This window comes from Phyllostomus discolor, chromosome 2, assembly GCF_004126475.2.
Source record: "Phyllostomus discolor isolate MPI-MPIP mPhyDis1 chromosome 2, mPhyDis1.pri.v3, whole genome shotgun sequence".
In the NCBI taxonomy this organism is placed as follows: domain Eukaryota; kingdom Metazoa; phylum Chordata; class Mammalia; order Chiroptera; family Phyllostomidae; genus Phyllostomus; species Phyllostomus discolor.
In genome coordinates this window covers 206,269,705-206,297,460 of record NC_040904.2, presented here as the reverse complement: position 1 = coordinate 206,297,460, position 27,756 = coordinate 206,269,705, and the positions used below count along the sequence as shown (strand labels likewise).

At 50.0% G+C, this 27,756-nt stretch overlaps 1 protein-coding gene across 1 annotated transcript in view; it reads left to right on the top strand.

Moving 5' to 3' along the window:
- The window catches only part of SYN3 (synapsin III), a 409,092-nt gene that overhangs the window by 12,021 nt on the left and 369,315 nt on the right, over positions 1–27,756 (top strand). Inside the window, exon 2 of the mRNA XM_028531935.2 lies at positions 18,335–18,794. Coding sequence (XP_028387736.1) covers positions 18,481–18,794 — 314 coding nt within the window. The 5' untranslated portion in view covers positions 18,335–18,480. The remainder of the gene's footprint in view (positions 1–18,334; positions 18,795–27,756) is intronic.

The window sequence follows — 27,756 nt, the reverse complement described above, 5'->3', positions numbered from 1 at the left end:
GGGGCAGGGGTGGCTAGGGAGAGGTGATGGTAGTTGGGACCAAGGTCATTGACGTGGAAGAGGTGAGAAGTGGTCAAATCAAACCTTTTGAGAGTAAAGCCATCTGAACTCGGTGACGGATGGGGTGTGGAACACGAGAGAAAGGAGGAGTCACGGATGACAGCACTGATGGAAGGGCTGAGCATGTAAGTGGAATGTAGGCAGGTCTCTGCCTTCATATAGCTCACAGTTGAGCTGAAGGAATTTTACCATGAGCAGCTCACCTGGAATGTGACCTGGTGTGCTCTCAGTGATCATGGAGAGAGGATTAGGGGGGCACAGGTGATGGAGAACTTATAAAGTGTAAGGCTTACAAGGCCAGCTTTCTGAACAACAGCTCTTACACTTTATATATATGTATAAAATAAGTAGATGGTTGTTACAAATGCAGCTGGCGAGGCTCCCACCCCAAAGCAGGCGGCCTGCAAGTTAGCAAGCAGCACGCATCACTTGCATGGGCGATTGGTCCACCACACTGCGAGAAACCCTTGGCGGAGCCAGGAAGACTTCACGGAAGAGGTGATGTGTGGGGCGAATGTCCGTGCTTAGTAGGAACGCTGGCGTGGAGAAGCCTGGAGAAGGGGCAGTCAGGCAGTGGGAAAAGCCAAAGCGAAGGCTTGGAGGAATGAGAGAGAATGGCTGGAGCCTAGGGTAAGTGCCGGTTGGGTGACGGGGATGACTACTGACCAAAGAGTTCGTGTCTGTGCAGCGATGGGCGGGAGTCACGTGATTTCCTGTGCAGGACCAATCTAAAGTGGCGTCAGCCCCTCCTCAGCTCCCCGTTACTAACGAAGGGCCCGCCGTGGTGAGATGCTCCAGGCGGCCCCAGAGCTGGGCGTGCAGAGCGGCCGACACGCATTCAGTCTCCTGGGATGAAGCACCTTTGAAGAAAGCTGCTGCTTCGGGTTAAAAGTTACTGTTTTTATTCTTTCTTGGCTAATTAATAACAATACGGTACATCTTTTGTGAGGCTGAAAGAGCCACAAACAGTGTGAAAATATCACGATGCCCCTAGAAGTTGTTATGTGTGGGGCTGTTTTCTCTTATCCTAAGTGGCCCTAGATTGCTATGTTTTTAGAGTTCTAAATCTGTCTTTGCCCATAACCTCCCCCGTTTCAAGTGCTAGTGCACTTGACCCCAGCAGAAATCCCTTCGGAATTACCATGACTAGTTTGGCTGAAGTCAGGAAGGCAAAACACCACATACACATGCGTTGTTTTCTCGGGAAGAATCGGTGGGCTCTGACTAACGGGCTTTTCTCCTTTTTGTAAGGTTCAGAGGCAGGTGCTGTGGGCTGCCAGCCTAGAGCAGGGGTGTCAGGCTCATGCTCACCGGGGGCCAGGTCAGCCTCGAGGTCGCCTTCAAAGGGCCGAATGTAATTTCAACCCCTTAGCAGTTAAGGAGTAGTTACATTTAGACAGTCCTAAAATTATTTTGGCCCTCTGAAGGCAACTGCGAGGCTGATGTGGCCCCCGGTGAAAATGAGTTTGACGCCCCTGGCCCAGAGCCCTTTGCCCCTTATTTCCAGGTTCTCAACTGGGTTGGTGTCTTAGTAGGCTCGGGCTGTTATCGGACTGCGTGCTCAAACAACAGACATGTATTTCTCACAGTCCCGGAGGCTGGGAAGTCCAAGGTCAGGGTTCTGGGGAGGACCCTCTCCGTGGTTTGCTAAGGCCATCTCCTTGCGTTGTCTTCACGTGATGAAGACCAGGGAGAGAGGGAGCAAGCGCTTTCTTGTGTCTCCTCTTCTAGGAGCACTAATCCCAGCGTGAGGGCTCCGCTCTCCCCGCCTAATTGTCTCCAAAGGCCCCACCCAAACACCATCCTGTTGCAGATCACAGCCTCAGTGTATGAATCCGTGTGGGTGGGACACATTCAGTCCACGGCAGTTGGGTAGTTGAGTTTGCTTGTAAGGGTCCCCCAGACTATAACATGCTCTGAAGTCTCCTTTGGCAGAGGGGCAGAGGGGGTTCTGGGGAGGCTTCCTCAGGGACACCTACCTGGGTGGGCTCAGTTTTGAAATATGAATGGAGTTCAGTAATGGGATGGGGTGGGGAGGGGCTTGGAGGCAAATAAAATAGGGTGGCAACCCAGGAAGCAGGAACAGCGTGTGCAAAGGCCTAAGGTCACGCGGCAGACAGGCAGGTGAGTGTTAGGGAACACGGTGGTGGCGGGTGAAGCTGACACGGGTCAGAAAGGGTCTGCGTGCTGCATGGAAGGCCGTGGAGGTGCATCAGGGAGCAACTGTGGTGTTTAAGCTGGGTAGTGACATGGTCCGGTTTTGTTTTTTAAAAAAACATGTTTCTCACGGTCTGTGCTATGAAAATGGATTTGGAAGAGACCTCATTGGATGCAAGGAGACCAGAAAGGAGGCTTTTGCCTCTGGTGCATGAAAGAGATTGTGTGTGTGTCTGAGCTAGAGGTTGAAAGAGATGACACAGGTGTTGAACCCTCCCTCTCATTCATCCCCACGCCAGGAACACACCCTTCTTCTCTGTGATGGGGCCGTACGAAGGTGAATTGGATATGCTCCCGTCCTCAAAGAATTTGTAATGTAGGGACATCTAAGAAACCCTTGGCAGTACAAGAGATGGATGTACTTGATTTTCGGATTCACAGATATCTTTGGAACGCTGACTGTGTTCCACCCTTTCGGGCGGGTGCTGGAGATACGGCAGTGGAAATACACACAGAAATCCCTGTCCTCACGGGGCTCCCATTGAAGTTGGAGGAAGCACAAGAATGATACACTGCACAAGTAACATAGATACTATGTTAGAAGGTCATGGGTGTCACAGGGAAAGCTAGAGAAGGGGTGTTGGGGGAGGGGCGGCATTTTTTTAAAAGGCGACCTTTGAATAAAGAACAAAAGGACGTAAGGGAACGCTTTCATCAAGTTGGAAATACAGAGCCTGACACGCCTGCCTGGAAGCAAGGGGAGCAGCAGCTCTGAGCACGGGCTTTTGAGGTAGGGCCGCCCTCGGTTTGATGCCTGGCTCTAGGCCATACTGGCTGGGTGTCACGTCATCTCACCTCCTTGACCATGGATCATTCTATGCATAAAAGGGGGCTGGTGATGCCCGTCTTCCAGGAGTACCATGAGGCTGGGAAGAGACCTTCACTACTCAGCACCAAGCCTGGAGCACTGAAAATGCTCACTGTGTGGTGCCTATTTATACTGTTGAGGGTGACTCTGGAGGGGCATCACTCGGGCTTTATGGGAAGGGGGCCCTGTGAGGTGAGCCCCTGAGGCCCTGAGGCCCTGAGGCAAGATTTCCCGACCAGAGCTTTCTGCCCTGCTGTTGCAGCCTCTGCAAATAGAATCCGGGGGCCTTGGGGCAGAGGCGGCAGACCCAGAACAGCCCCGGGATTCCCTCCAGCAGCCCAGGGGTCCTGTCCTACCTTGGCTGAGCTCTAACCCGACTGCCAGTCAGGATTCCTAATTTGCCTTTTCTGTGAGATGAGAGGACTGGCTGCCTGGGGTCCCGCTGCAGGGCTGTGGGACCAGAGGATTCCTCCCTCTATTCCCTCTTCAGTACAGGAAACGCAGCAGCGTGCTGGGAACAGGGCACAGTATCGCGCCACATCCCGTGGCCCTGGAAGGTCTATCCTTGTTATCTTGAGAAGAACTCTGCCCCCAGGCAGGTCCCAACCCTCTGGGAGAAGATGTAAGAAAAGATTTTTGTGATTTAAAAAAAAAAGTGGAGGTGAAGCCATCTGTGGGTGGGAAGGCAGGTCCGGCTTTTGTTCAGCAGTGAGACCAGCGAGCGCAGCAGAAGGGGCTGTTTTCTGCAGGGGCCAGAGGGGGCTGCTGCTCTGTCCCGGCCGTGAAAAAGCCCTGCCTGTTTGCGAGTGGCAGCAGAGTGGGCTGCACTCTGGAAGGAGCCCGTGGTGGCTGGCTGGGGGGTTCTTGGGTAGAAACCTGATGCCAGGATGGGAAAGCTCTGCTTCCCGTGGGCGCTTCCCTGTGCCTGTCGCATGGCCTCCGCCACTAGGTATCATAGCACCCGGCCCAAGGGAGCATTACTGCCGCTTGGCTGAGGCTGGCAGCCTCCCCAGGCTCCGGAGCTGGCTTCACGGGGAGGGGAGGAGCCGGGAGGCAGCTGCTGCTGCTGAGATGGGCCGTGGGTGTGGGGTAGTCTTTTAATCTAGTCCTTTTTTTTTTAATTTTGTTTTCATTATTTTTTCTTTACTTTATTCACTTTCATTCTTTCATTCATGCACTCCATTCTTTTTCTTTTCCTCCTTCTATCCTAATTTTCTTCTCTCTTTCTTTTTTCTCCACCCCTTCCTTCTTTTCATCTACCCATTTACTTCCTTCAGTAGCCATCCCTCAAGCACGTTCCCAGCCCTGCGCTAGCCTGCAGTTACAGACAGAGTATGAAGAATGCCTTTCCTTCAGCTCCCCAGCACCCTTGCTCCTTCGGAGGGAAGAGAGATGGGAAACAACCAGGCAAAACGTACAGACTCTGCAGTCACACCCACCTGGTTAGAGTTTTGGTTGCCTCCTTGCTGTGTTACCCTGGGCAAGTCGCTGAACCTTTCTGAGCCTCAGATGCTTGGGCTCTAAAATCAGGGTAATAGAAGCTTCCTGCTAGGATGGCCAGGAGTACAGGAGAGAGTGAGGGTGCAGGGAAGGTGCTTAGGCAAGGGCTTGCAAAGTGGTAAGAGCCCAATCCATGTTGTTGTTATTAATATAGTGTGACGAATATTATCAGAAATCAGTGTAAAGAAAGGCAGAGAAAGAAACCACTTCTCTGTGTCTGGAGATTGGCACCCGAGCTCAGGTCCGAACCCCTCATTTTACAAAGGAGAGAAGCAGTGCAGGAGTGGAGGGGTGGTAGGATGGCTTGTGGGGTGTGGGGCGGCGTGCTGATAGTGCGGGGTGGGGAGCCAAACCATCAGGCCGAATCCTGACTGCACACTGAACTGCAGTGGCGACCGGGCAAGTTACTCTACCTTTTCCGTGTCTCAGCTTCCTCTGTACGTAAAGTGGGGATGAGGGGTCATAACAAAGGGTAACTGTTAGGACTAATTAGGTTTAGTATACGATCAGGCTTGCAACAGTACCTAGCGCACAGGAAGCCTTATGCGACTATTAGCTGCCGTGATTATTATGATTACTGTCATCATCGTTATTGCAAAGGTCACAGGACAAGCAGGGCAGGTGCCCACACCTGCTCCTTTAGTGGAAACGCGCCTGCTGGCCCTGCCCGCCGCACCTGCTCCTTGACGTGAGCGGCGAGGCGGCCAGCTCTCCTCGTCTGCGGAGGGGACTGCGTCCCCACAGTTGCCGCTGAGCTTGCATTTCCAGAAATGGAAAGAAGGCCAGTTAGGCTGGGGCTCATGAGGGAGGGGAAGCAGGTGAGGACGATGTCATCTCTGATAGGAGCTCGAACGCCATCCAGAGTCCACTGGGGACCCCCAAAGGAGCAGTCCTGTCAGGGGAGCAGAGAGGCAGGCAGGGAGCCCAGAGGAGAGCTGCTCTTTGGTCCAGGTGACAGGTGCCAGGTGCGTTAGACCCTAGTGGTGACTGTGGGGGTGAAAGAAGCAGCAGGGTCGGGGGCTGAGTTGGCGAGGAGTCGACGATGGCCTGGGTGGGAGAGGCTAGAAAGGAGAATTGTGGGATTCTCCTCCGCTTTTCTAGCTTAAACAACTGACTGGCATATTTGCTGAGTTGGGGAAGGTGGAGAGGGGCAGGAAGTCAGGAGTTCTGTTTTGGACACGATAACTTTAAGATGCCTCCTAGCTATGCCTTGGCTACCCTCCGGAGTGAACTTGCTAAATTCCTCATTAGGGCGACACCTGGCCACTAGAAGCACTGCCAGACTGGCTACCTGCCCTCTGGAAGCTTAGGCAGGAGGCCTGGCAACTGGAGGTGGTAAGGTTGAGGGCTGCAGTATTCGTGGCATGATCTCAACAGTGGTACCATTCTCTCTGTATGTATCTCTGTCTCTCTTTTTCTTGCCTGTCAATAACTTCACTCAGGTGTTCCAGGTGGCTGGTATTTGCCCCTTGTTTTAGCCTGCCCTTTGCATCCGCAGGTGCTGGGTGACCCTCCCAAAGTTCTCCTTTGTCTCTAAGAAGAAAGTTGCTTATGTGGCTCCATGTGCTTTCTGCTCCAGGAGAGAGGAACAGCTTGTCTGATTCCTGGGCCTTGGCAGTGCCGAATTTCTCCTTGACTGCAGCTCTGCCTGCTGCTGCCTCTGACTCAGTGAGTCCTCAAAGCCAGACACGGTCCCTCCCCAAACCCACAGCGGCCGGTGTGTGCGGGGCTCTGCAGGGACACAGAGCAGTTCTCTTGGTCCTAACTGGTTGGTGAGAGCAGTCGGGGAAGCCAGCCCAGGGCAGAAGGGTGAGCTGAGTCAGAAGTAAGAAGCAGCCGAAGAGTGGAGGGAAGCAAAGGGAAGGTCGTGCCGGGCCGAGGGAACAGAGGTGTGAGACCACTGTGAGGCAGGCAGGGTGGAAGGGAGCAGATTCCTGACTCACGGAGCTCTGACACATCACAGTGTGGTGGACGGTCAGTAGGCCCTGGCCCCAGACAAACCTGGGTTTGCACCCTGGTACCCCTGAGGGGCAGTGCTGCCGATTGGTTAGGACCGTGCCCACCGGAGCCAGGTTGCCTGTTTGAATCGCCGCTCTGCCACTTATCAGCAATGTAAGTTTGAGCCTCGGCGTCGACAGCTGTACAAGGCAGGGAAGGATAGCATACCTATCTCATGAGGCTGGAGGAAGGATGGCATGAGCTGATATGTATCGGTGCATAGATCAGTGCCTGGGGGAGCTGTCATTGTCATTTACAAGTTGACCAGGAGTAAATTACCTGTCATCTCTGGGCCTCAGTTTCCTCCTCTGTGAAATGGGGGCAATAGCACTTCCTGGTCAGGATTGCTGTGACAGTTGGGGACCCCCAGTAGGCCATTCTTGTGCAATACCCAGCTCCTCCAATAGGCTCCGTTAAAGGGTAGCCGACGCCACCACCACCATCATCATGGTAATTATTACACTTCCATGTGGGCTGTTCTGGCATCTAGTCCTTGTTTATTTATTCCCTCCCTCTGCCCAGCAAACATCATGGGTCATCCAGCCTGCAGACTGGAAATTAAGTGCCGTAACTCTGGCCATAGTTGTCCTGAAAAGACTATCTGCCTCTTTCTGGGCATCCGCGTTCCCCCAATCGTGGGCAAGGCCAGCCGCAGGGCCATCCCTGAAGCCGTGAAAAATGAGCATTCCACAGATGAGTTCTCCCCCACCCCCACCCCATGCTGAGAAGGGAGGAGCCATGCTGAGCACAAGGAAATCCTGAGATCCTTCCACTCTCTGCTCCCTCCACTCACATGGAATTGGACTTTCACCTGTGGTGCCACTGAGGAGGAACCCGGAGAGGACAGGGCAGTCTCCCGGGCATCACAGCTGGGCTCTGTACGTGTTCTGTCCCTGTCTGCTTCTAATCTGGTCTGCATCTAGGGAAGACCACATAACCGCAGTTAAAACTGGACCCAGGAACCAGACTGCCCGGGTTTGAATCCCTTCTCTACCAGTGGCCAGACATAAGTCACTTTATCTCCCTGGCCTCCGTGTTTACATCTGTGTAACAGAGATGGTGTGGATAATGGCTTACGTCTCACAAGATTGAGGGTAGGGAAGGGACTGGAGAGGGAAGACGTGCCCATGGGATATGGCACTTGTACCCATGAGAGATGAGGGTGGCCTGGCAAGAAGGGGAGGAGAGAGATGAGATTGAATTCAAGAGCCACTTAAGACACGGAATCCCATTGGAGGGGGAGCAGAAGGTGGGGAGGGACTATGAACCACGTGTTATCTTCAGGGGTCCAGCCTGGCTGATGTGAACACAGAGGGGTCGGGAAAGCAGAGCTGTTCGCTCTCGGGAGAGAAGGCTGCTGCCCAGAGGGGCCGGCATTCTAGATGATCTCACCGTGGTGGGCATCTCTCCAGCCCCAGTTTAGAAGGAAAATGCCTAGAAATGATATTGTGAAATATACCCACAAAACCACATTTGGTTTGTTTCACAGTCAGTTAACATCCCTGGAAAATCGCCTTTATTTATTCTGAAGCGCCTCTCGTGGGCAGCCGTCACTCCAGGCCTCGGGATGACCTTTTAGGTCCAGACCTCAGGGCGTCAGGGGCCTGTGTTTGGATTGTGGACATGACCTTTAGTGGAGGTTTTGCTAGCAGGTGTGATTGTCAGGTAACACAAGCTTGTGTCCCAGCCCCACCTGGCGTTGCTTGGAGAGCTCTATAAATTCTGTTCGTACATAAACCAGGCAATTGTTTTGTGGCTAACTTATTTATAGCTGCTTTCTAATTTTAGGTTAAAAGCTTTCATTTACTTTGATTTGACCCTGTTTTGGCACTTCTTGATTTGAAAGTATTTTGAATCGGGGAGGATGATCTTGAATAAATGGAAGAATCTGGCCTATCTTGATCTCTAGGAGGCTCTCTCCCACAGCATTTCCAACAAGGGGAGGGCGTTGTCGCTACAGAACGCTCACTCATCCACAAATCCTCTCCCCGCAGCCCGAGTCCTCCCTGTCTGGGGGCCCACAGTGTCCCACCTGTGGGAACAAGAGTGTTGCCACTCACAGGAGATCAAGGCCCGTGTGAGTGGATCGGAACTCATCAAAGCCAGCCAGCACACGCTTTCATGTTGCTGTGGCTGGGAAAGAGCTCCCCGGATGAAAGGCCCGCGGATCTGTCTGCGGGGGCGGAGCCACTCCCTCCGAGGCCGGCCGAGGCCGGCCGAGGCTGATGCGGATGCGCGGTTGACCTTTTTTCAGGAAGTTAAGCGTCCCAGCTCTGCAACTTGAATGGCACAGCCCCTGAGTTCTCAGGCTCACCCTAGACTCCCTCACTGCCTGTGCTCATCAATATATTGATGCAGCCCGGCCCATGTTGTCTCCATGAATTTTTAAACTTTCTGCTTGGGCGGAAGGGGTTTCAGCCGCTGTTAATTATCCAAACGCCGGTTCCTAATGGGTGAGGGAAAGAAAATCTTCCAGCACTCACTGAGTAGAGAGGATGGGGAGAGAATTTGTGCCTGTGTATTTGCATGGGGAGGAGCTCATGCAAATGAGATGCAATTAGCTATTCCTTTGCATTATTCCCATTTTGATTCAGTGTAGGATTAGGTGTCAGGCACTGTGATAGCTGCTTGATTTTATGGAAACTAGCAAAGTTTAGGAATTTCCAGAAAGTTGGAAAAAAAAACTACAGCTTAAAACTACAGCATGTTTAGTCTTCCTAAACGAAAAGGTGAGGATGACTTAATTTCATTCCTGTTTTTGAAGAGGTTCACACCACAAATCTTTATCGAACCCCCACTACATGCTAGGCACTTTTCTAAGTGCTTGGGATGCAGCAGTGAACAAAGCAGACAATGATAGGCTTAGATATTATCAGAGGGAGCGGAGACTCAACAGTAAGCAAAATAAATAAGTCAACTATATCGTTTCCAGAAGGCAGTGCATGCGGCGGGGAACAGCACCAGTGGAGTAGCGTAGGAGAGATCCATGTGCCAGACGGTTAAACATTGGGTGGTCAGGGGAGGCCTCGCTGAGCAGGTGACATTTGAGCAAAGATCTGAAGGAGAGGAAGGAGTGAGCCATGCAGGTGTCCCCAGAAAGAGCGTTCCAGGTGAGGGAGCAGCCAGCGCAAAGGCAGCTGATCAGCAGGGTCAATCACCGGAATTCACCGTCTTCCTTTATTTTCTCCGAAATGTGCCAGGCCTTGAATATTCCTTACCTAACGAACCTTTGTAGGAGAGCCAGGTGTTAGTTAGCCCGTGAAACACCACGCCATAGACTTCTGCAGGGCCCTTTGAAGATTAAAAAGCAATTTCATGTGCGGTGCTGGGACTGCTCGGTACCCTGGTTATACGAATGTGCTCAAACTCATAGAACTATGTGCCAAAAAAGTCCACTTTACTCCATTCACTTAAAAAATAAATATTTCAAAAAGCAACCGAATGCATTTTATTTCAGCCTGCTCAAAGACCCTGAGGAGAGGGGAGGTGGGGGGTGGCATCCTCCCGTGGCAGATCCAGAACCTGGGGCCCCGACGTTCCTCAGCTGCAAGAGGCAGAGCTGGGTCTCAAAGTCAGATCCACCCAAAGCCCCTTTTCGTGTAAATACTGCTGTCCCTGCCACATTGCCTCCCAAACTCAAGCTGACCACACTGCCCGACCTTCTGGCAATGGCAAACACAGACGGTCTGAAAAGCAGTCAGAATGATGACGACAGCTAACCCAGACTGCTCATCACATTGCCAGGCACAGGGTACTTCCCACATGTTAGGTCACTTAGTTCTCCTAAGAACCCTATGAGACGTGCTGTTATACTCTCCCCATTGTACAGATGAGGAAACTGAGGCACAGAGGAGGTAAGAAATTTACCCGAATCTACTGCGTTGGTAGCAGGTAGCAGAGCTGGGGTTAGAACACAGGCAGTCCGGTTCCAAAGTGTGTGAGCTTGACCTTCAGGCTTGTGTCCAGGTCTAGAATTCTGAGACCGTGGTAGTCCTTAGCCTGGGTTTGGGAGGAGTCTTGCACTTGAAGAATTCTTTTATTTTTTTCAGTAAAGCATTCTTTTTTAGTTTAAGGTTCACAACAAATTTAGAGAAAGGTACAGAGATTTCCCATGTGCCCCCTTCTCCTATACCTGTATAGCCTCCCCCATTATCAACAACCCCCCACCAGAATGGTACATTTCTTACAACTAGTGACATGAATGTATCATAATCATCCAAAGTCCCCAGTTTACATTATGGTTCATGCCTGGGGTTACACTTTCTGTAGACTTGGACAAATGTATAAAGACATGTATCCACCCTTATGGTAGCATACAAAGAATTTTCACTTGCCTCAAGATCTGAGCTCCACTTACTCATCCTCCCCACCCTTTGCCGCTCACAATCCCCCGAGATCACGGGTCATTTTACAATTGACTCTTGGACCATAGAGGTTTGAGCCATGCAGGTCTACTTCTGTGTGGAACTGTCATAATAAATACTGTAAATGTATTTCCTCCTTTATGATTTTCCCATTTATGATTTTCTTATTACTTTCCTTTATCTAGCTTACTTGATTGTGATAATTTAGTATAGAATGCATATAACACAGAAAATACATGTTGATCAGCTATTTATGTTATTGGTAAGGCTTCCAGCCAACAGCAGACTATTAGTAGTTAAATTGGGGGGTAGTCAAAAAGTTGTAAATGGATTTTCGGCTGTGTGTGGGGGTTGGCACGCCCTAACCTCTGCAGTGTTCCAGGGTTACCTCTACTCTATCTCCATAGTCTTGCCTTTCCTAGAATGTCATGTGGTTAGAATCACAGAGGATGAACGTAGATTTTGCAGACTGGCTTCCTTCCCTCAGTAATATGCATGTGAGATTCCCCCATGAGTTTTCATGGCTAGACATCTCACTTGGATGCACCGCAGCTTATGTATTCACTCACCTACGGAAGGACATCTTGGTTGCTTCTGAGTTTTGGCAATTACGGGTAAACATCCTGCTAGGAACATCTGTGTGCAGGTTTTGGGTGGGCAAAGCTTTCAACTCCTTTGGGTAAATACCAAGGGACGTGAGCGCTGGATCATATGGTGAGAGTATGTTCAGTTTTATGAGAAACTGCCTCACGCCTCCTCAAGTGCCTGTGCCATTCGCACTCCCACCAGCAGCGAGTGCGTGTTCTCGTTGCTCCCCGACCTTGCCATCGTGTGGCGCTGTCTGCGCCCGCGATTCGAGCCGTTCTGATAGGTGTGTGGTGGCATCCCCTTGCTCTTTTAATGGTCCTCTCCCTGATGACATGTGAGGCGACACATTTTTTTTCATATGCTTATTTGCCATCTGCCTGTCTTCTCTGATGTGGCTCTGAAGGTCTTTGGCCCATTTTTAATTTAGTAGCATGTGAAGCAAGACTATGGTAGGAAGGATGGCGAGGAGAGGAGGATGTTAAAGATGTTTAGGGAGACAGCACTGATAGGGCCTGGTAACTGAGTGGCTGAAATTGGTGAGGGTTTAAGAAGTAGTGAAGTGTGACACTCGGGTTTGTGGCCTAAGCGAGTGGACAGATAGGGGGACTTCTGGGAGGAAGAGGGGGCGCCCAGAGGGATAAGGTCTTCTGAGGATGAGCGGGGAAATAAAGCTGGGTGTCTAGGAGATACCTGAGCAGACGTGCCTACTCTCCTGTCCAGGCTGATCAGTTGCTTCTATTTTCCCATAAGAAGCAGGTGCCACCCTGCAGAGTGGCTCTCATTCTTACGGAGTTTCCTGCCTCTTTCACGAAACACTGGTGTCCTTGTGATTTGCACCTTACTTCTGTCCTGTGTCTCCACCGACACATCTGAGAAGTCTCCAGCCTGTTTTGTTTTTAATTACCTTCACCAGTAAAGTCTTCCTTTGCATCACAGCCTGCAAGAAATAAGTTTGCAAAGCTGCTTTATAGTTTGTTTTTGTTTTATTTTTTCTGCCTGGTGTGGTCACCCCTGCCCACTAGTGGCCATAGGTGGGACAGCTTGGGACTGAGTGAGTACTTCTCACTCGCTGGCCTAGAAGGTTCTGTCCCTGAGACTTCCTGCCCTTCCTTTCCTCCCCAAATCCTTCCCACATCCACCTGACCCCCATATCAGATTTTGTCACTGAAGAGCTATCCAGTATCTAGTAGCCGAAGTGAGTGACTCCCAGAGCAGGAAGACACCTTGCAAATCATGTAATCGAACTCCCTCCTTTCTTGCCAGAGGAGCCTAGTGACTGTCCCGGTCCCTAAGTTGTCTGCCCCGTCCCTACACATCCTCGACACTCCCCTTTCCACCCAGGAGTCAGGGGGACTAGCTTATGTCTTCCCCTTGCTTATATAAAGCCTCCAGTGGCTTACTTTCACATTTGGATTAACATTATTTTCTGTGTGGCCCTTTATGAGCTGGCCTCTCTTTGCTTTTCTAAACATGTTTTAATAAAAACCTTCTTCTTATTTCCTGGTTGGGGTGGCCTTCCTTTTATTCTTCAACTTGCCTGACTCCCTCTACCTCAGGGCCTTTGCATGAGCTCGGCCCTTCCCCCTCACCATTCCCGCGCCAGAGAGGCCTTCCCGGCCGCTCCCCACTGTAATCTCCGTGATGGCACTCCGTGTGGTCCTTACTGACGCTTAGACCAGTCCATACGTGTTTGTTCACTTGTTCATTGTCTGCCTCCTGTACCAGGCTGGCAGCTCCTCTGGGGCCTGAAGTGGGAGGAGTCACGGGAAGAGCCTTTGACTAACACAAGGTCGTGAGGTGGTTCCCCTGAGGGTGGGCAATGCCCACCCATGTAAGGGTGACCCGATTTCCCGAAGAAGGGCTTGTTCAATAATCTCTAAGTTCTTTCCAACTCTAACATTTGGTTCCTTTCCTAGTTAGCCTTGTAAAAATGAGATTCCGTTCCAGTAGTGACTCAATAACTTCTGTTGCTCTAATCCTCTCCTAGATGATAATTATAAGCTTTGGCTATAATGTTTCAAAGAAACTATCTGACGTTCCTGGAGAGAAGCAAAAACAAAACAAAACAAAACAAAACAAAACAAAAAAGCTAGAATAAGGAAGGGATTTGACCACCGAAAGAAGAGAACCACTATATGAGACCCACATTCATGTGGCTCTTCCTTGAAAGCACTCCCCAGCCCACGTGGCACCGAGCAGCTGGAAGGAGCCACAGCAAGAGGATGCTGTTTTTAGTGGGCTGACCCCCTCGGTCTGCAGAGCACAGGCTGAGAGGGTAGCGGGAGAGTGAGGTCTACAGAGAAGTCCCGGTTCCGTGCTTCCACTTAGATCAAGGGAGGCCTCCGCTGAAACTGTGTTGTACTCCCACCTCTCTTCCAGCCCGTTTCTGCTCTGCATACCTGCCCGCAGTACTTCATCTTGGGCTTCCCCATCAGCCTCCTTCTTGTAACCCCCCCGCAGCAAAGTCGGCTTCCTGACTCGGAAAGCTGACTTACAACAATCTAATTGATATTTATAGAACATTACACTCAACGACTGCAAAACACACAGGCTTTGCAAGTGCGCATGGTACGTATATTAAGATAGAGCACATCTGAGCCACACAATTAATCTCAGTAAATGTCAAAGTGTTAAAATGTTATGGATTATGTTTGTTCACCGTAAATGAATCATAGCAAACGTAATAAAACGAAAAGATCTGAAAGAGCACTGGGATTTTAAAATTAAATATATGTTTAGATAACACATGGGTCAAAAAAGAATCATGAAGAAATTAAGAATAGTTTGAATTGAACGACAGTGAAAATGTGTGTAAGATTTCTGACATGCCCAAAAGCAGTGCATGGGGGGAAATGCATTGCTTTCCATGTTTATATTAGAAGAGATGGAAGGTATAAAATTAATGATGTATGTTTTCATCTTAAGCATCTAGAAAAAAAGAAGAACCAATTAAACCCTTAGGCCCAAAGTAAGGAGAAGAGAGGAAATAATAGAGTAGATATAAGTGAGATAGAAAACAAGTAATGGAGAAAATAGAAAAAGCCGCAAGTTCGTTTTTAAAAGATTAATAAAAATTATAAATTCATAGCAGCACAGCTTACTGAAAAAGAGAGAAAAGACAAATTAACATTACAAATTAACATTAACATTACCATTACTATCAGGAACAATCAGTACATAGCCTACAGAAAATGAAAGGGTAATAAAGAAACATTATGAACAACTTTATGCTGATAAAATTCACAGCGAAGATGAAATGGACAAAATCACATATTGCCAATACTGAAATAACAAGAAACAGCGCATATAAATAGATTTATGAAAGAGGATTAGTTCATTATTAAAACCTTTCCAACAAAGAAGAAAATTAGCCCCAGATGGCTTCACTGTTGAATTCTGCCAATAATTTAAGAAAAAATATACCAACATTACACAAACTCCTTTAGAAAATAGAAAAGGCGCAAATACTTCCGAACATATTTTGTGAAGTCAGCGTCGCCCTGCTACCAAAACCTGGCAAAGACATCACCAGAAGAGAAGATTACGGACCATTGTTTACTATGAACACGGGCACCCAAACCCTCAACCAAGTATTATCAGATCGAAGTCGGCGATCCCTGAAAGGGATAACGCACAGTGACAGAGTGGAATTGTGTTCCAGGAGTGCACGTTTGGTTTAACGCGTGAAAGTCAAGCAGTGCAGCTCACCCCATTAAGCAAATAAATTATTTTTAAAAACATAATCCTCTCAATCCATTTAGAAACTCACTTGGCAAATCTATCATCCATTCATGATAAAAAACTCCCAGCCCACTAAGGCTGCAAGGGAACTAACTGTCTTGGTGTGACAAAGTACATCTACAGAAAACTTACACAGCTAACATCTTGTTACTGAAATGTCAGCCATTGAACATTTTCCCCCCACACAGCTGGGAACGAAGTGAGACTTCTGTTTCCATTTCTGTTCAGCAGTGGGGTGGTCCTCCCCATTGTAACAGGAAAAGCAGAAGACCTAAAAGGCATTAAAATTGGGAAGGGAGACATAAAGGTGTCTCTATTCATAGATGACATGCTTATTTAAATAGAAAATCTTAAGTGATTGGTAAACAACGACTAGAAACAATCATTGAATTTATCAGGTCAATATGTTGATAGTAATTGGCAAACACATTATATTAGCAGCAAATACATGGAAAATGAAACAAAATAGTTTTAAAATATTATCTCCCCCCACAAAGAAGTTCTTAGGCATCAATTTAACAAAACATGTGCAATGCCTCTATATTGAAAATCATAAAACATTTTTGAGAGAAGCTAAGGAATTAATAACTGGAGACCTACCATGTTTATGAAGTGGAAAATTCACAATCATTCAGAAGCCAGTTCCATCCAAACTGAGCTAGAAATTTTAGGTCATCTCAAATAATATTCCATCCGATTTTGTTCATACAAGTTGATTTTAAAATGCATTCAAAAATAGGAAGTAGAATTCCCCAAACAATCTTGGGCTAGAAAATGCAAGTAGGTAGGGGGACTCACTGTACCTGATTTTAGGACTTTTATATCAAGGTGGTGTAAAGATAAATAAACATCAATAGAGCATAATAAAGAGTCCAGAAATTATATACACACACACACACACACACACACAGTCAATTGGTGTCGGCAAAGCTACTGAATTCACTGGGGAAAAGCATTTTCATAAACGGTGCTGGAAAACTGAATTAATGAACCTCACCTCATACGACTCAGAAATCAAGTTTGGATGGATTGTAGACCTAAACAGAAAAGCTAAAAGTCTAAAGCTACTATAAGAAATCTTAGGACAAATTCAGCATCATGTGGGGGTTGGCAGAGATTTTTAAAGAGCAAACATAAAAGGACTAACCATGAAAAAATGGTAAATTGGACTTCATGAAAATTTAAAATGTGTGAACAAAATGTCTGCAGATCTATGTAACAGATTTTATGCATGTGCTTATAAATATGTATACATATGCATGTGTATTTGTATTTATATATAAAATACTCCTAATAACCAAAATATGGAAGTATGGTCTCGTGGTACCATTTCTTTTCATTGGGATGCTTTTATCTCAAGTGACAGTTTGCTTTTTCTAAGAGTTATTTTATTCTGTCAAACTCCTGCTCATGAAGGAAATAAAAGGACAAGCCAAAGACTCAGAGACAGTGTTCAAGATATACACACCCGATGAAAGACTTATATCCAGAATGTATAAAGAACTCCCGCAAATAAATAATAAAAATAGGAGCAGTCCACCTGTTTAAAATGGGCCAGAGACTTAAACAGTCACTTCACAAAACAAGATGTGTCCATGGCTAGGAAACCCATAAAATTTGCTCAACCTCATTAGGTATCAGAGAAAATAGGTTGAAAATGCAATGAGATACTATTTTGCACCCATCAGAATGGCTAAGACTGAAAAAATTAATAACAACCAAGAGTTGATAAGGGCGTGGAGCACTGGAACTCTCGAATGAAGTATGCAAAATAGTACAACCACGTGGGAAATTTTTTGACAGTTTTTTATAAAGTTTAATATATGCCTACCCTAGAACCTAACAAATTAACTTCTGGGTTTGTATGTTGCCAAAGGAAAAGTCTCTTACCCTCTTTCTTCACACAAAAAATACATAAATTAAAAAACAATCTGTGTAACAATTCTATTCACAATCCCCCCAAACTGGAAACATCTCATGTGTCCATCAGCAAGAGAACGCAGTAACGATTTGGTTTATTCATCCAGTGGGACATTTCTCAGCGGGATGAAAAACAGAATGTCTGTTGATGCATGCAGCATAGCTGAGTCTCATCACCATTGGGTTGAGGGAAAGATGTCAGGCACAAAAAAATAGTACATGTGATTACATTTAGACCAAGTTCAAGAATAGGTAAAATTAATATCTGCCAACGAACATCAGAAGGGTGTTTGCCTATGAGGATGTGTGTATTGACCAGAGAGGGGTCCAGGAGAACTTTCTGAGGAGAGATAATAAATCCTTTTTTAAAATTTTATTTAGTTACTTATTTTTAGAGAGAGGGAAGGGAGGGAGAAAGAGAGTGAAGCATCAATGTGTGGTTGCTTCATATGCGCTCTGACAGGGAATCGAACCAGCGACCCTTTGGTTTGCAGTCTGGTGCTCAGTCCACTGAGCCACACCAGCCAGGGGTGAAGGGAAGATAATAAATCTTATACCAGTGGATACAAAGGTGGGCGGGTGGGGAAGCCATATGATTGCACAACCCCAATATAATCACTGTTAACATTAACATTCCAATGCATTTCCTTTCCATCATTTGTTATTCGAAAGTTTATGTGACTGCAGTCATTCTGTACCTATAATCTTGTATCTTGATCTTTTTATTTACAACATCGTATTTTTTGGTACTAACATCCCTTTTTATGTACCTTTAAAAACAGCCACAAAAGGCGTCACTGAGCGATGGTGCTGTGGTTTATTGATTCAGTCACGCTGTGACTGAACTGAGATCCTTTCCAGCATTTTGCTGGTGCAAATAACCCCGGGGTAAATACACGTGTGCGGGAGGCTTCCTCTGGAACTCAGATTCCTTTCTGGGGCTAGAATCCTAGAAAATGGAAATCGTAGGTTAAAAGGGTGGGCTCTAATTACATGCTGCCAAGTTCTTTCTCAAAAGAATGCCCCACTGCACGTGGCCCCCCGCATCAGGGCAGGAAGGTGCCCTGTCTGCTTGCTCCTCAGGAGTGGAGGTGGTTTCCACTAATGTGTGTGTCGACTCATTTCCACCCGTAAACAGAGGCAGCTGAAGCTAACTCCTGCAGGATCCCCCGGGCCCCTCTGCTCCGAGACCCCGCTGCTCCTTCATCTCCTGGCGGCCTGGTGTTCTGGGCCTCGCCTACGACCAGTCTGAGGAAGAACAAGCCATCTCGTCCACCCGCAGCCATGAATTTCCTCCGGCGACGCCTGTCCGACAGCAGCTTCGTGGCCAACCTGCCCAACGGCTACATGACGGACCTGCAGCGCCCCGACACCTCCACCAGCTCGCCCGCTTCCCCGGCCATGGAGCGGAGGCACCCCCAGCCCCTGGCAGCCTCCTTCTCCTCGCCAGGATCCAGCCTTTTCAGCTCCTTCTCCAGCGCCATGAAGCAGACCGCGCAGGGCCCCCCCGCGGGGCTGTTGGAGCCTCTGGGTCCCTCCACACCCGTCGTTCAAAGGCCCAGGATCCTGCTGGTGATCGATGACGCCCACACAGACTGGTAAGCGGGAACTGCAGGCCCTCCCCGCTGGGGGCGGGAGAGGAGATGGGGCTCATCTCACTCCTGTGTGTGTGTGTGTGGGGGGGTGCCATAGGAGGCTGGGTGATGTGGAGACTGGCTAGAGTGGGGAAACCTAACAGTTGCCCTGTGGTGACGGCATGCCAGGTGCAGGGCACCTACTTTGTCTTTGGGCTTTACATATATAGGTCCACACTGCCTCACCTGCAAATCCCAGAAGCGCTAAAGACTGAAAACTGTTATTATCCAGTTGACAGCCAAGCCTGATCGAAAGGAAAGTGAGACCATAATAGTCTTCATTAGACCACTTACTGTGCTTGGTCACATGATTTGCTGCAAACACTTTTTCAAAATCCTCACTGGAGGATATATTTATTGATTTGAGAGAGGAAGGAAGGTGGTTCGGGAGGGGGGAGGGAGAGAAAGAAACAACGATAAGGTCACATGTACCAGTTGCCTCCCTTATGAGCCCTGACTGGGGATTGAACCCACAACCTTCTGGTGTACAATAGGGTGCTCTGACTAACTGAGCCACCCAGCCAGGGTTGCTGCAAACATTTAATGCATTTGATGGGGGGTACTGCCTGGACCCAAGTGGAAGTGTTATATAATATAAAATATATTGTATATGCGCCATCTTACCTTTCCAAAAACAGGAAAAATTTTAAGACCTGAAATAGTTATTTAACCTCTTCAGCCTCATGCATCCTTCCCCTCCCCTGCCTCCCCCCGCCCCCACCTGCTGTCGTTAAATGAGATTTCTTTGAGATTAAAAGAAACCTACGTAGGTCCACAGCCCTTATTAAAACCCTTGGGACCAGGATACCCGAGTTTGCATCTGAGCTCTTATGTGTACTGGTAGTCTGGCCTCTTAACCCCGAAGGTGGACAGAAGTGACATGCTTTCCAGCCTCTTTCCATGGCAACCTCCCCGGGGCAGGCACCTGACAAGCGTGTAAAAGTCATCACAGGGTTTGTTCCCCAGGGAGTTACTGAGCACCAGGTAACCTGTGCAAAACACAGCCTTAGGTGCTCAGGTAAGTGGTGAACAGGCCCCTCTCACAGGCAGCTGCCGTTGGAGAGTAAGTCTCTACTCCACATTTTCCCTAGAGACAGGTGATAAACATCACTGTTCATAGAATCTGCAGCCCAGGAAGTGAGTGAAAGCTCAGAGACATGGCAGCTCCCCACCCAGGGCAGTTCTGACAGTGGACTCACGCGTGGGTGGCCTTGGGGGCTGGACAGCAAGGTCGCAGGCCTGTGTCTCCAAAGGCTGCCATATAGTAGGCACCTAGTAAATATGTATTAAATGGATGAATTAATGCATCCAGTTCGTGAAGCACGCCAGGGGCACTGTTACTCCACAGTGACATGCACATGTGCACTTATGTTCGCTCTTGAGAAGGTAACTCAGGTGGGGAATGATTGAGTGGAAGACATTTATAGTTGAAAATACCTATTCAATACAGTCACCATTAAAGGGTCAGATGTCACTCTTTACTTTCCTGCCAAGAAACCCCTTCATCTCCACCAGTGTGGTCCTGTGCGTGGTGGCCTCTGTTCTGATCGAGTCTGCACTGTCTGCTTGCTTCAGGGTTTTTACCAGGATGCCCAGGAGGGTTTTCACCTCTGCCTTTGTGCTTATGGAAACCAGCATCTTTAGGTTCTGAGTTTAGGGGGTGATTTCGGCAGAGATGTTGCCTCCAGGGATTCTTGCCTGTGCAGTCCTACTGGCAGCCCACCCGGAAATCAGAATGCCTGCGTGCTCTTTGCCAGGCCTCTGTTTCTCCTTAGCCCAGTGTCTGACCTTGATCTTGAGTGTTCTCTGCTGGCTGTGTTATATCCCTGGCTGAGTCATGGTTTGACATGATTTAGTGAGGGCCAGGCACTTAAAAACCTATTTGTCAGGAAAGTTACTTCCTCTATGGAGGACGAGATAGTAAATGGCAGCGTGGTGCAGTGGTTAAACACACAGACTTCAGAGCTAGGCTCTCCAGGTTCAAATCCAACCTCTATGCCATTGCACCTATATGACATTTGCAAGTTACTGTACCCAAATGGGGGTAATAATAATACCCGCCTTGCAGAGCTAATAGATGTAAATAGGATAAAACCTGAGTTAATATAAAAGTGCTGGTAGACAGGAAGTGTGTATCATTACCACAGACTATTGTGACCTTCTGTGCAGCATTAATCATTTTGACAGCAGGCCCGCATGGGCTTGCCTGTTTAATCCTTCATGCCCATACTGGGCAGAGAGGATTAGGGTTTCCCGAGTGCATTGGGGTTTTCTGCTGGTCACTCTTCCCTGCTAGCTCCTGGGTGACAAAGTTGGGTCTCACTGATCTCTGCCCTCTTGGTGCCCATATGACGTGCATACAGTGTCAGGGCACAATGAAGGAGGTTGAAATGCAATGATTGGCCTCCTCCAAGGATAGTCTGACTCTGGTCTTCAATCTCCACAGTCACAGCCATGACCAACGTGTGCACTTTAGGCTTTGCTCACGGGGGGGACACAATTTTGGCTAAGGGAATTTCTCCCAGTATATTTCGGTCACGTTCATATACCCACACTTTAATCAGGTCTTGAGAACGGCAGTCTTTTTGCTTGCCCCTCAGTGGGTAAAAAAAAAGGGAGAGTGAGAAGCTGAGACTCATTCATTTACCTAGAAGCTGGCTCTGCGTTCATCGGATGTTTGTGATAGAATCTTCCAGTCCACAGCCACGTCAGCGTCTTGTTCTGAACTCCATTTTACATTCTTTGCAAACTTCCTAACCTCTCCTAATCTCAGTACATTCCTAACTTTTTCCAAATGGATGCCAGCATCTCAGAATCCTGATCCTCCCTTGCAGATTCCTGTCCCTGCTTCCAGGAGCGGCCAGCAGGTGGCGGGCCAGCCCCACTGTCCCTGGGTGGCTCTGGCAGAGCCTGGGCTGCCTTTGTCAGGCCCCCACCCAGCCTCTCCTTCCTTGTGGGACTGTCTCCCAAGAGGAAAAAGTAGCTAAAGGGGGAAGGCCAGCTCACACGGCCCCTTCCTTCCCCCTTTGAGATGATATTGAAGGGGGAGATGCCCCACTGTCCGGACCCAGAGGGAACCCCCCAGGAACATCCCTGCTCCCTTTCTTCCCTTCTCAGCCCCAGGTCCTCTGTCTTTCCGATCCCCAGCCAGGGCCTTCCTGCAGTTCGGTTTCCTTGTGGCCAGGGAGTTGCAGGAACCCCCTACCTTTTCTCACCTGGTAGGGACTAACTCCCAGACTCTGTGAACCAGCCAGGGCCTCCAAGGACACCTTGGTACCTGGCCAGTGACCTGGGGAACAGAACTTTCCATCCTCTGAGTGGACATAGAGGGTCCCAAAGCCAACTTTGCTGGGAAGGACTTGTGGCTCAGCATTTTAAGATCCTACCACTCTTTGGGATTTTCCTTGGAGGTAAGCCCAGCTAGGGCAATGGTGCTTGGGGAGCTTTGGACCAGCACCCCCTTCACCCGCTGCCCCTTAAGGTCAAACTCAGGAGTAGGTCTGAACTAAAGTTGGTGCTGCCCTCTGGGTTGAGGGAAGATCAGTCTTGAGAACTAAAGAGAAAGGAGAAATAAAATACATGGATTTCAAACTCAGTTTTCTTCAGTCCTACCATCATTCTTACCTAGAATTTTTCAGCAGCTTCACTGACTGGGGTCAGGCCTCACCTGGTTACCTTCCATGTTGCCGCCAAGTTGTAGACTTTCCAAAACACATGTCTGGTTGGTGTGCTCCCACGCCCTCTGTGCATCCCCTTTTATAACCCTGTGCCGGTGCATCATGGCCCTCAAGTTCAAATTCAAAGTCCTAAGCTCGTCTGCCCTCCCTCTACTTATGCAATCCCACTTCCTGCCTTGCTGCTTTTTCCAAAGAAATGGCAAACAACTCGTTCTGCTCAAACATTGCCTTTTTTGCCTTAGCACATTCTGTTCCCCGCTACCTGAAGCACCCTGCTCTATCGTGTTCCCTTGGCCAGTTTTCTTTCATCCTCAAAAGCCTGGTCAGGTGCCACTGCTTTCATGAAGTCTTCCCTGACACACCCCCGCCTGCCATCAGTGCCAACAACCACCTCCCTCTGTAACTTAACACATATCTCATTGTGCCCTTACGGCCCACATCACGTGGTGTTATAATTGGCTGTTCGGTGGCTCTCTCTTCTGCAAGAACAAGGCCGGTGTCTCATTCTTCTTTACATCCCTGGTGCTCAACACACAGTAAGTGTACAATTAGTGTCTGTCATTGCCCCACCCCGGTCCAACCAGGGTGACTTTTAATGGGCGTCATGGGGCCTGAGACTCACCTTACCTTAGGAGTCGGCAATAAAGGACACACCGCTGAGCGGTTTCTGTTTATATGCACCTATGTATAAAATCTTGGCTCCTGACTTTCCAGTATGCTCGGGTAACTGTAAGGCAGATATTTGAGATTGTTTAAAAAATAGGTAAACATTGTTATCATTGTCCACAGAATGCATCAAAACTCCACCTTGGATTTTCATAATCAAAACACTAATCATGACAAACAAGCAAAGAAACAAACAAACAAACAAGATTGCTCATCACCAGGAGCCTGGACGGGGTTGCTGAGGGGTTGCTGGGGTGAGGGGGGCACAGCAGCGGCCAAGCCTGTCCCCCCAAGGCCCCCCCTCCAGGGCCTCTGGAACCCCCTTCTCTTCTCACCTCACCGGTGGCTTTGTTCCTGAACGTCTGCTCTTCCTTTTCCACAATGATCTATTGTTACTTTCCCTTTTATTCTCCACCCTTCCAATGGTTTCTTTTTTTCTGTTTGATTGGTTGGGGAGGACTTGAAGAGAAGATTCTTGGTTTGAAACACCCTAAACGACCACCCTCCCAGCCCACAGCCAGACTGCACTTGTGCATTTGCAGGGTCACCCAGAGATGCCACCCTCTATGGGAATCTGGGTCACCACCCCCCACCCCCCTACTCCCAGATGCTGTCTGGTATCATTAGGAAATGTCTGTTGACTGAAGGAGTGATTTTTTTAGAGTGTGATGCATTATGGGTAATGATGACTAAAGGTACGGCAGTGAAACCAGGGGTGACCTTGGTGGCATTCTTAAATCCCCCTTTTCTCTCGTCTCCAACTCAGTCCAACAGAAAGTCACGGTGGCCCCCAGTGAGAGTGTTTACACCACAGGAATTGGCCAATGCTACACACCAGGGCTCTCGGGTCTCCCCGTGGAGCCGTCTGTTAATCTTTCGCCAGTGTGACCACGGCTCAGCGCTTCCGAGGGCGGGTGGGGAGCGCATGTCACAGGTGGGGAAGCGGAGCACAGAGAGATCACACAGCTGCTCAAGGAACCAGAGAACGGGAAAGGGGCTGGTCTGGTCCTCCAAGGAGACTCACTCCTGATAGGGCGTTTCTGATGGCGCCACGCCTCCCGCCCGCCGCCGTTTGGGGGCTCCGGTGTTTGGCACGAGGCAGATGCCCCGGGGCTCGGCTGAGAGGTGAATGACCACACAGGTGAGTAAGCAGGAGCTCTCCGAGGGTGGCATCACGGCTTCATCACTGCCACGGGACAAACATTTGTGCCTCTCTAGGACCAGCACTGTGTTAGATGGTGTCCATCGTTTCTCCGGCCCTCCCAGAAACGGACTGTAAGGAGTGCGATTACTTGTCCTCATGTTATAAATAAGGAACACTGAGGCTGGGAGCCCGAATCTAAAGGGAGGCCAGTGGCACACGGGATCCAGCTCAGACCGTGAGGCGCAGCCCCCTTCTCCTGTCACTCTTCGCCCCGCCCCCTGAGCCCCGGCCCTGGCCCTGCGCTGCAGGGGAGAGCGGGGCACAGCGAGCCCCTCACGCCTGCGTGCACGGGCGTCTGAGATCTAGGAGGGCACGAGGCGGCCAAGCACAGCGTCCTGGTGACCTTCCCCTCAGAGGAAAGCGTCCCATCTCAAGGCGGGCAGCCCCATCCTACTGGAGCCCATGGGTGGCCGGGATGTTGAAGCGCCAGGGGCTAAGGAGCACCTGTGGCCATCCAGACACTCAGGTGTGGAACCCGGCCCCTTTGCAGGAACTGCCCTGGGACTCTCCTTGCCTCTTTATGAATCACCAAGGGAGCACGACAGGGTCTCTCTGTCCCTTTTCCCCTGTGCTTTCATGTGAAAGATGGCACTTCCTAACGCATGTCAGACAAGTTTCCCAAGAGAGTTCAAGCGGGAAAGAAGATGAGATGCAGTGAGCTCAGAGCTCTCGGGTGGCAGGTTGGGGTTGAAGTTCCAGCCCTGCTATTCGCCTGCTCTTGGTCTCGGCCAAGCTGCGTCACCTTTCTCGTGCCTCAGTTTCCTCATCTGTAAAGTGGGGGCCGTCGTGCCACTGCCTTCACCACATATCACTGAGCCCATGGGGGCGTCATGAGGCTCCAGGGAGAGCCCTTTGCTGTTGTCCCTCACGGGTGTTTTTTTCAGGGTGTCCGGTTTGTTCGCCTGTGACACAGTCTTGCACTAGGACATACAAGCTCCAAGAGGCAGAGCTCGTACCTCCCGTGGAAGAGGTTACACCTTGATTAACCGCAGTGTCCTCCGAGCTTACCTTCCTGAGTGAGGGGATGCTCTTGCTCAAGCTTTTATCGTCACAGCAAACTCCAGGATTGAGACCACCCTGGGGGAGGGTCTTCCTCAGAGAACACTCAGCTGCTGGAGAATTCGGGACCCTTACCTGATGGGTCCATCCATGCTGTACTAGAGGGTCCCCCTCCTCCTCCTCATCCAGCGGGTAACCCAGAGGCTCCAGCCTCCACCTCGGGGGCGTGAGGGCCGCAGGGTGTCTTGGCGCTGCCTCGAAGCCGTGCAATGAGTCGACCTGGCCCCGTGGTGACCAGGACATTCTGCTTCTCACTGTGCCACCGGTGGAGGGTTTGAATTCAGAGCTGGAGTCCCCGGCAGTGGCTTGGGGGTAGAGTTGCCATACGTAGCAAATAAAACTATAGAATACCTGGTTAGTACTTAGATGACCAATGAGTATAAATATATCCCGTGCAATATTTGGTGCAGACTCTACAGAATTGTTTGTTGTACATCTGGAATTCGAAGTCAGCGGATAGGGTCCTGTATTTTATCTGGTCTCCCCTCCATGTACAGGGACGGCAGTGAGACTCGGTGTCCAGCCCTGCTAACAGGGACCCAGTGACAGTCCGGCCTTTGGGTTTCCTTGCTTCCTGTTTGGGGAGCCGAGCCAGGACCCGCGGATGACCCCGTTTTCAGAGAGCAGCTTTTCCTGCCTTTGGTGAGGACGGAGGACTGTCGGTCACCAACAGGGAGGGGCCAAAACAGAGCTGACGGCTCGAGGCAGGCTGCCTGGGTACCCATCCTTTCTCTCCCTGAGTGACCTTCAGCAAGTCTGACCTCCAGACCTCGCATTCCTTCGCTGTAAGGCAGGGTCACGCCGCGTCTTCTGTGAAGGGTCATTGAAAAGATTAGAGGTGGCGTGGGTGGGACCGGTCCAGGGCTTAGCCTGTCGCAACAGACACTGAAAGGGGTCACTGTTATTAACAATTAATTGCAATGACTAATTGCTGGTGAATATAATGGCGTTGGGAGCCAGGCAGAAGGAAGCCACTTGGCATGCCTCTCAGTTCAGCTGGACCTGCTGGAGGGCTGCTTTCCAGAAGCCCGGGAGGAGGGGTGTCTGGGTGTTGGGAGGCTGGCAGACACGCCCCCCTGAAGACGAGACTTGGGGGCCTGGAGTGGGGCCCCTCCTCCTGGAGTTGGTTGGGGGGCCCAAAGCTGAGACACACACACCTCTCTGTTGAAGACAGTTGGCTCTGGGGAGCTTGATCCTTCTGCCTCCCCCCACCGCTTTGCTACCCTTGGACGCCTTGAACAAGAACAGGCCCTGTCTGTTTGCTGTAGGCAGATGCAGGGGCGGGCCGGAGAGGGGCTAGGAAAGGCCTAAGGTCACGTCCCCCTCACTTCTTTCGCTGCCTCACACGGGCCAGGCAGCCCCACCTGGAGTGGCGCTAGATTTCTGGGCTCATCCTTCCCACCCTGGGCACCCCCTGTCCCTCCCCCCAGCTCTACGGCCTGGCTGGCCCTGGTGCCTGGGGGTGGGGAGGGGCCCTGGGCATTCCCCAGCAGCCTGCCCCGTTGCCTGGAGACGGGCTCCCTTTTTCCCAGGCCCAGCCCCTTTTATCAGGCAGACAATGTGCGCACACAGTGAGGGCCTTGTGTGGCACCCAAGCCCCAAGCCCTTTGACTTGAGGAATTTTTCAAGTGCTGACCTCTCTCCGTGAGGTCTCGGAGCCATCCAATCCAGAGGCCTGGCGCCCGGGCTGCTTCCTACCCCAGCTCGGCAGGGGGAGGGGGAGGGAGGGGAAACAGTGAAGAGTTGTCTCCCCCACCCTGGTAGAGTCTTCGCCCTCCGAAACCGGGGCTAGGAAATCTGGGGGAAATGTCTCTGAGCAGAAGGGGACATGGGGGGACGTCGGAAGGACGCTGTCTCTGCCTAATTTCTGCCTTCCCTGCGGGTGCAATGGGATCTCCGTGCAGCCCATTTCCCCTGGGCCTCAGTTTCCTCCTAAGTCCAAAAATGCCACTGGGCTGAGATCCCCCGCCCGGAGAGACTGCTCCCATCCGAATGGCATTCAGACTCCCAGGCCTCTTCTGTACTGGACGGAGTTGTTTGTGAGAAAAACAAATAGCCTTTGGCTGACTCGGGCAACATGGCGGCTCATTGGAATACGTGGGCGGCTCGTGGAACCGAAAGAAAATATGAAGATCTGTGGGTCTCGGAGACGTCAGGGCCCAGGGCTCTGCCAGGATCCAGGAGGCAGGGACGTGCGGACAGTGTCTGGGGAAGGCGCTTGCTTCCTTCCAGCCTTGCGCCCCTCTGCTCAAAAGTCAAATCCCCGGGGAGAGGAAAGCGGGCCGGTTCCACCACGTGTCCTGGGGAGAGTCCCACCAAG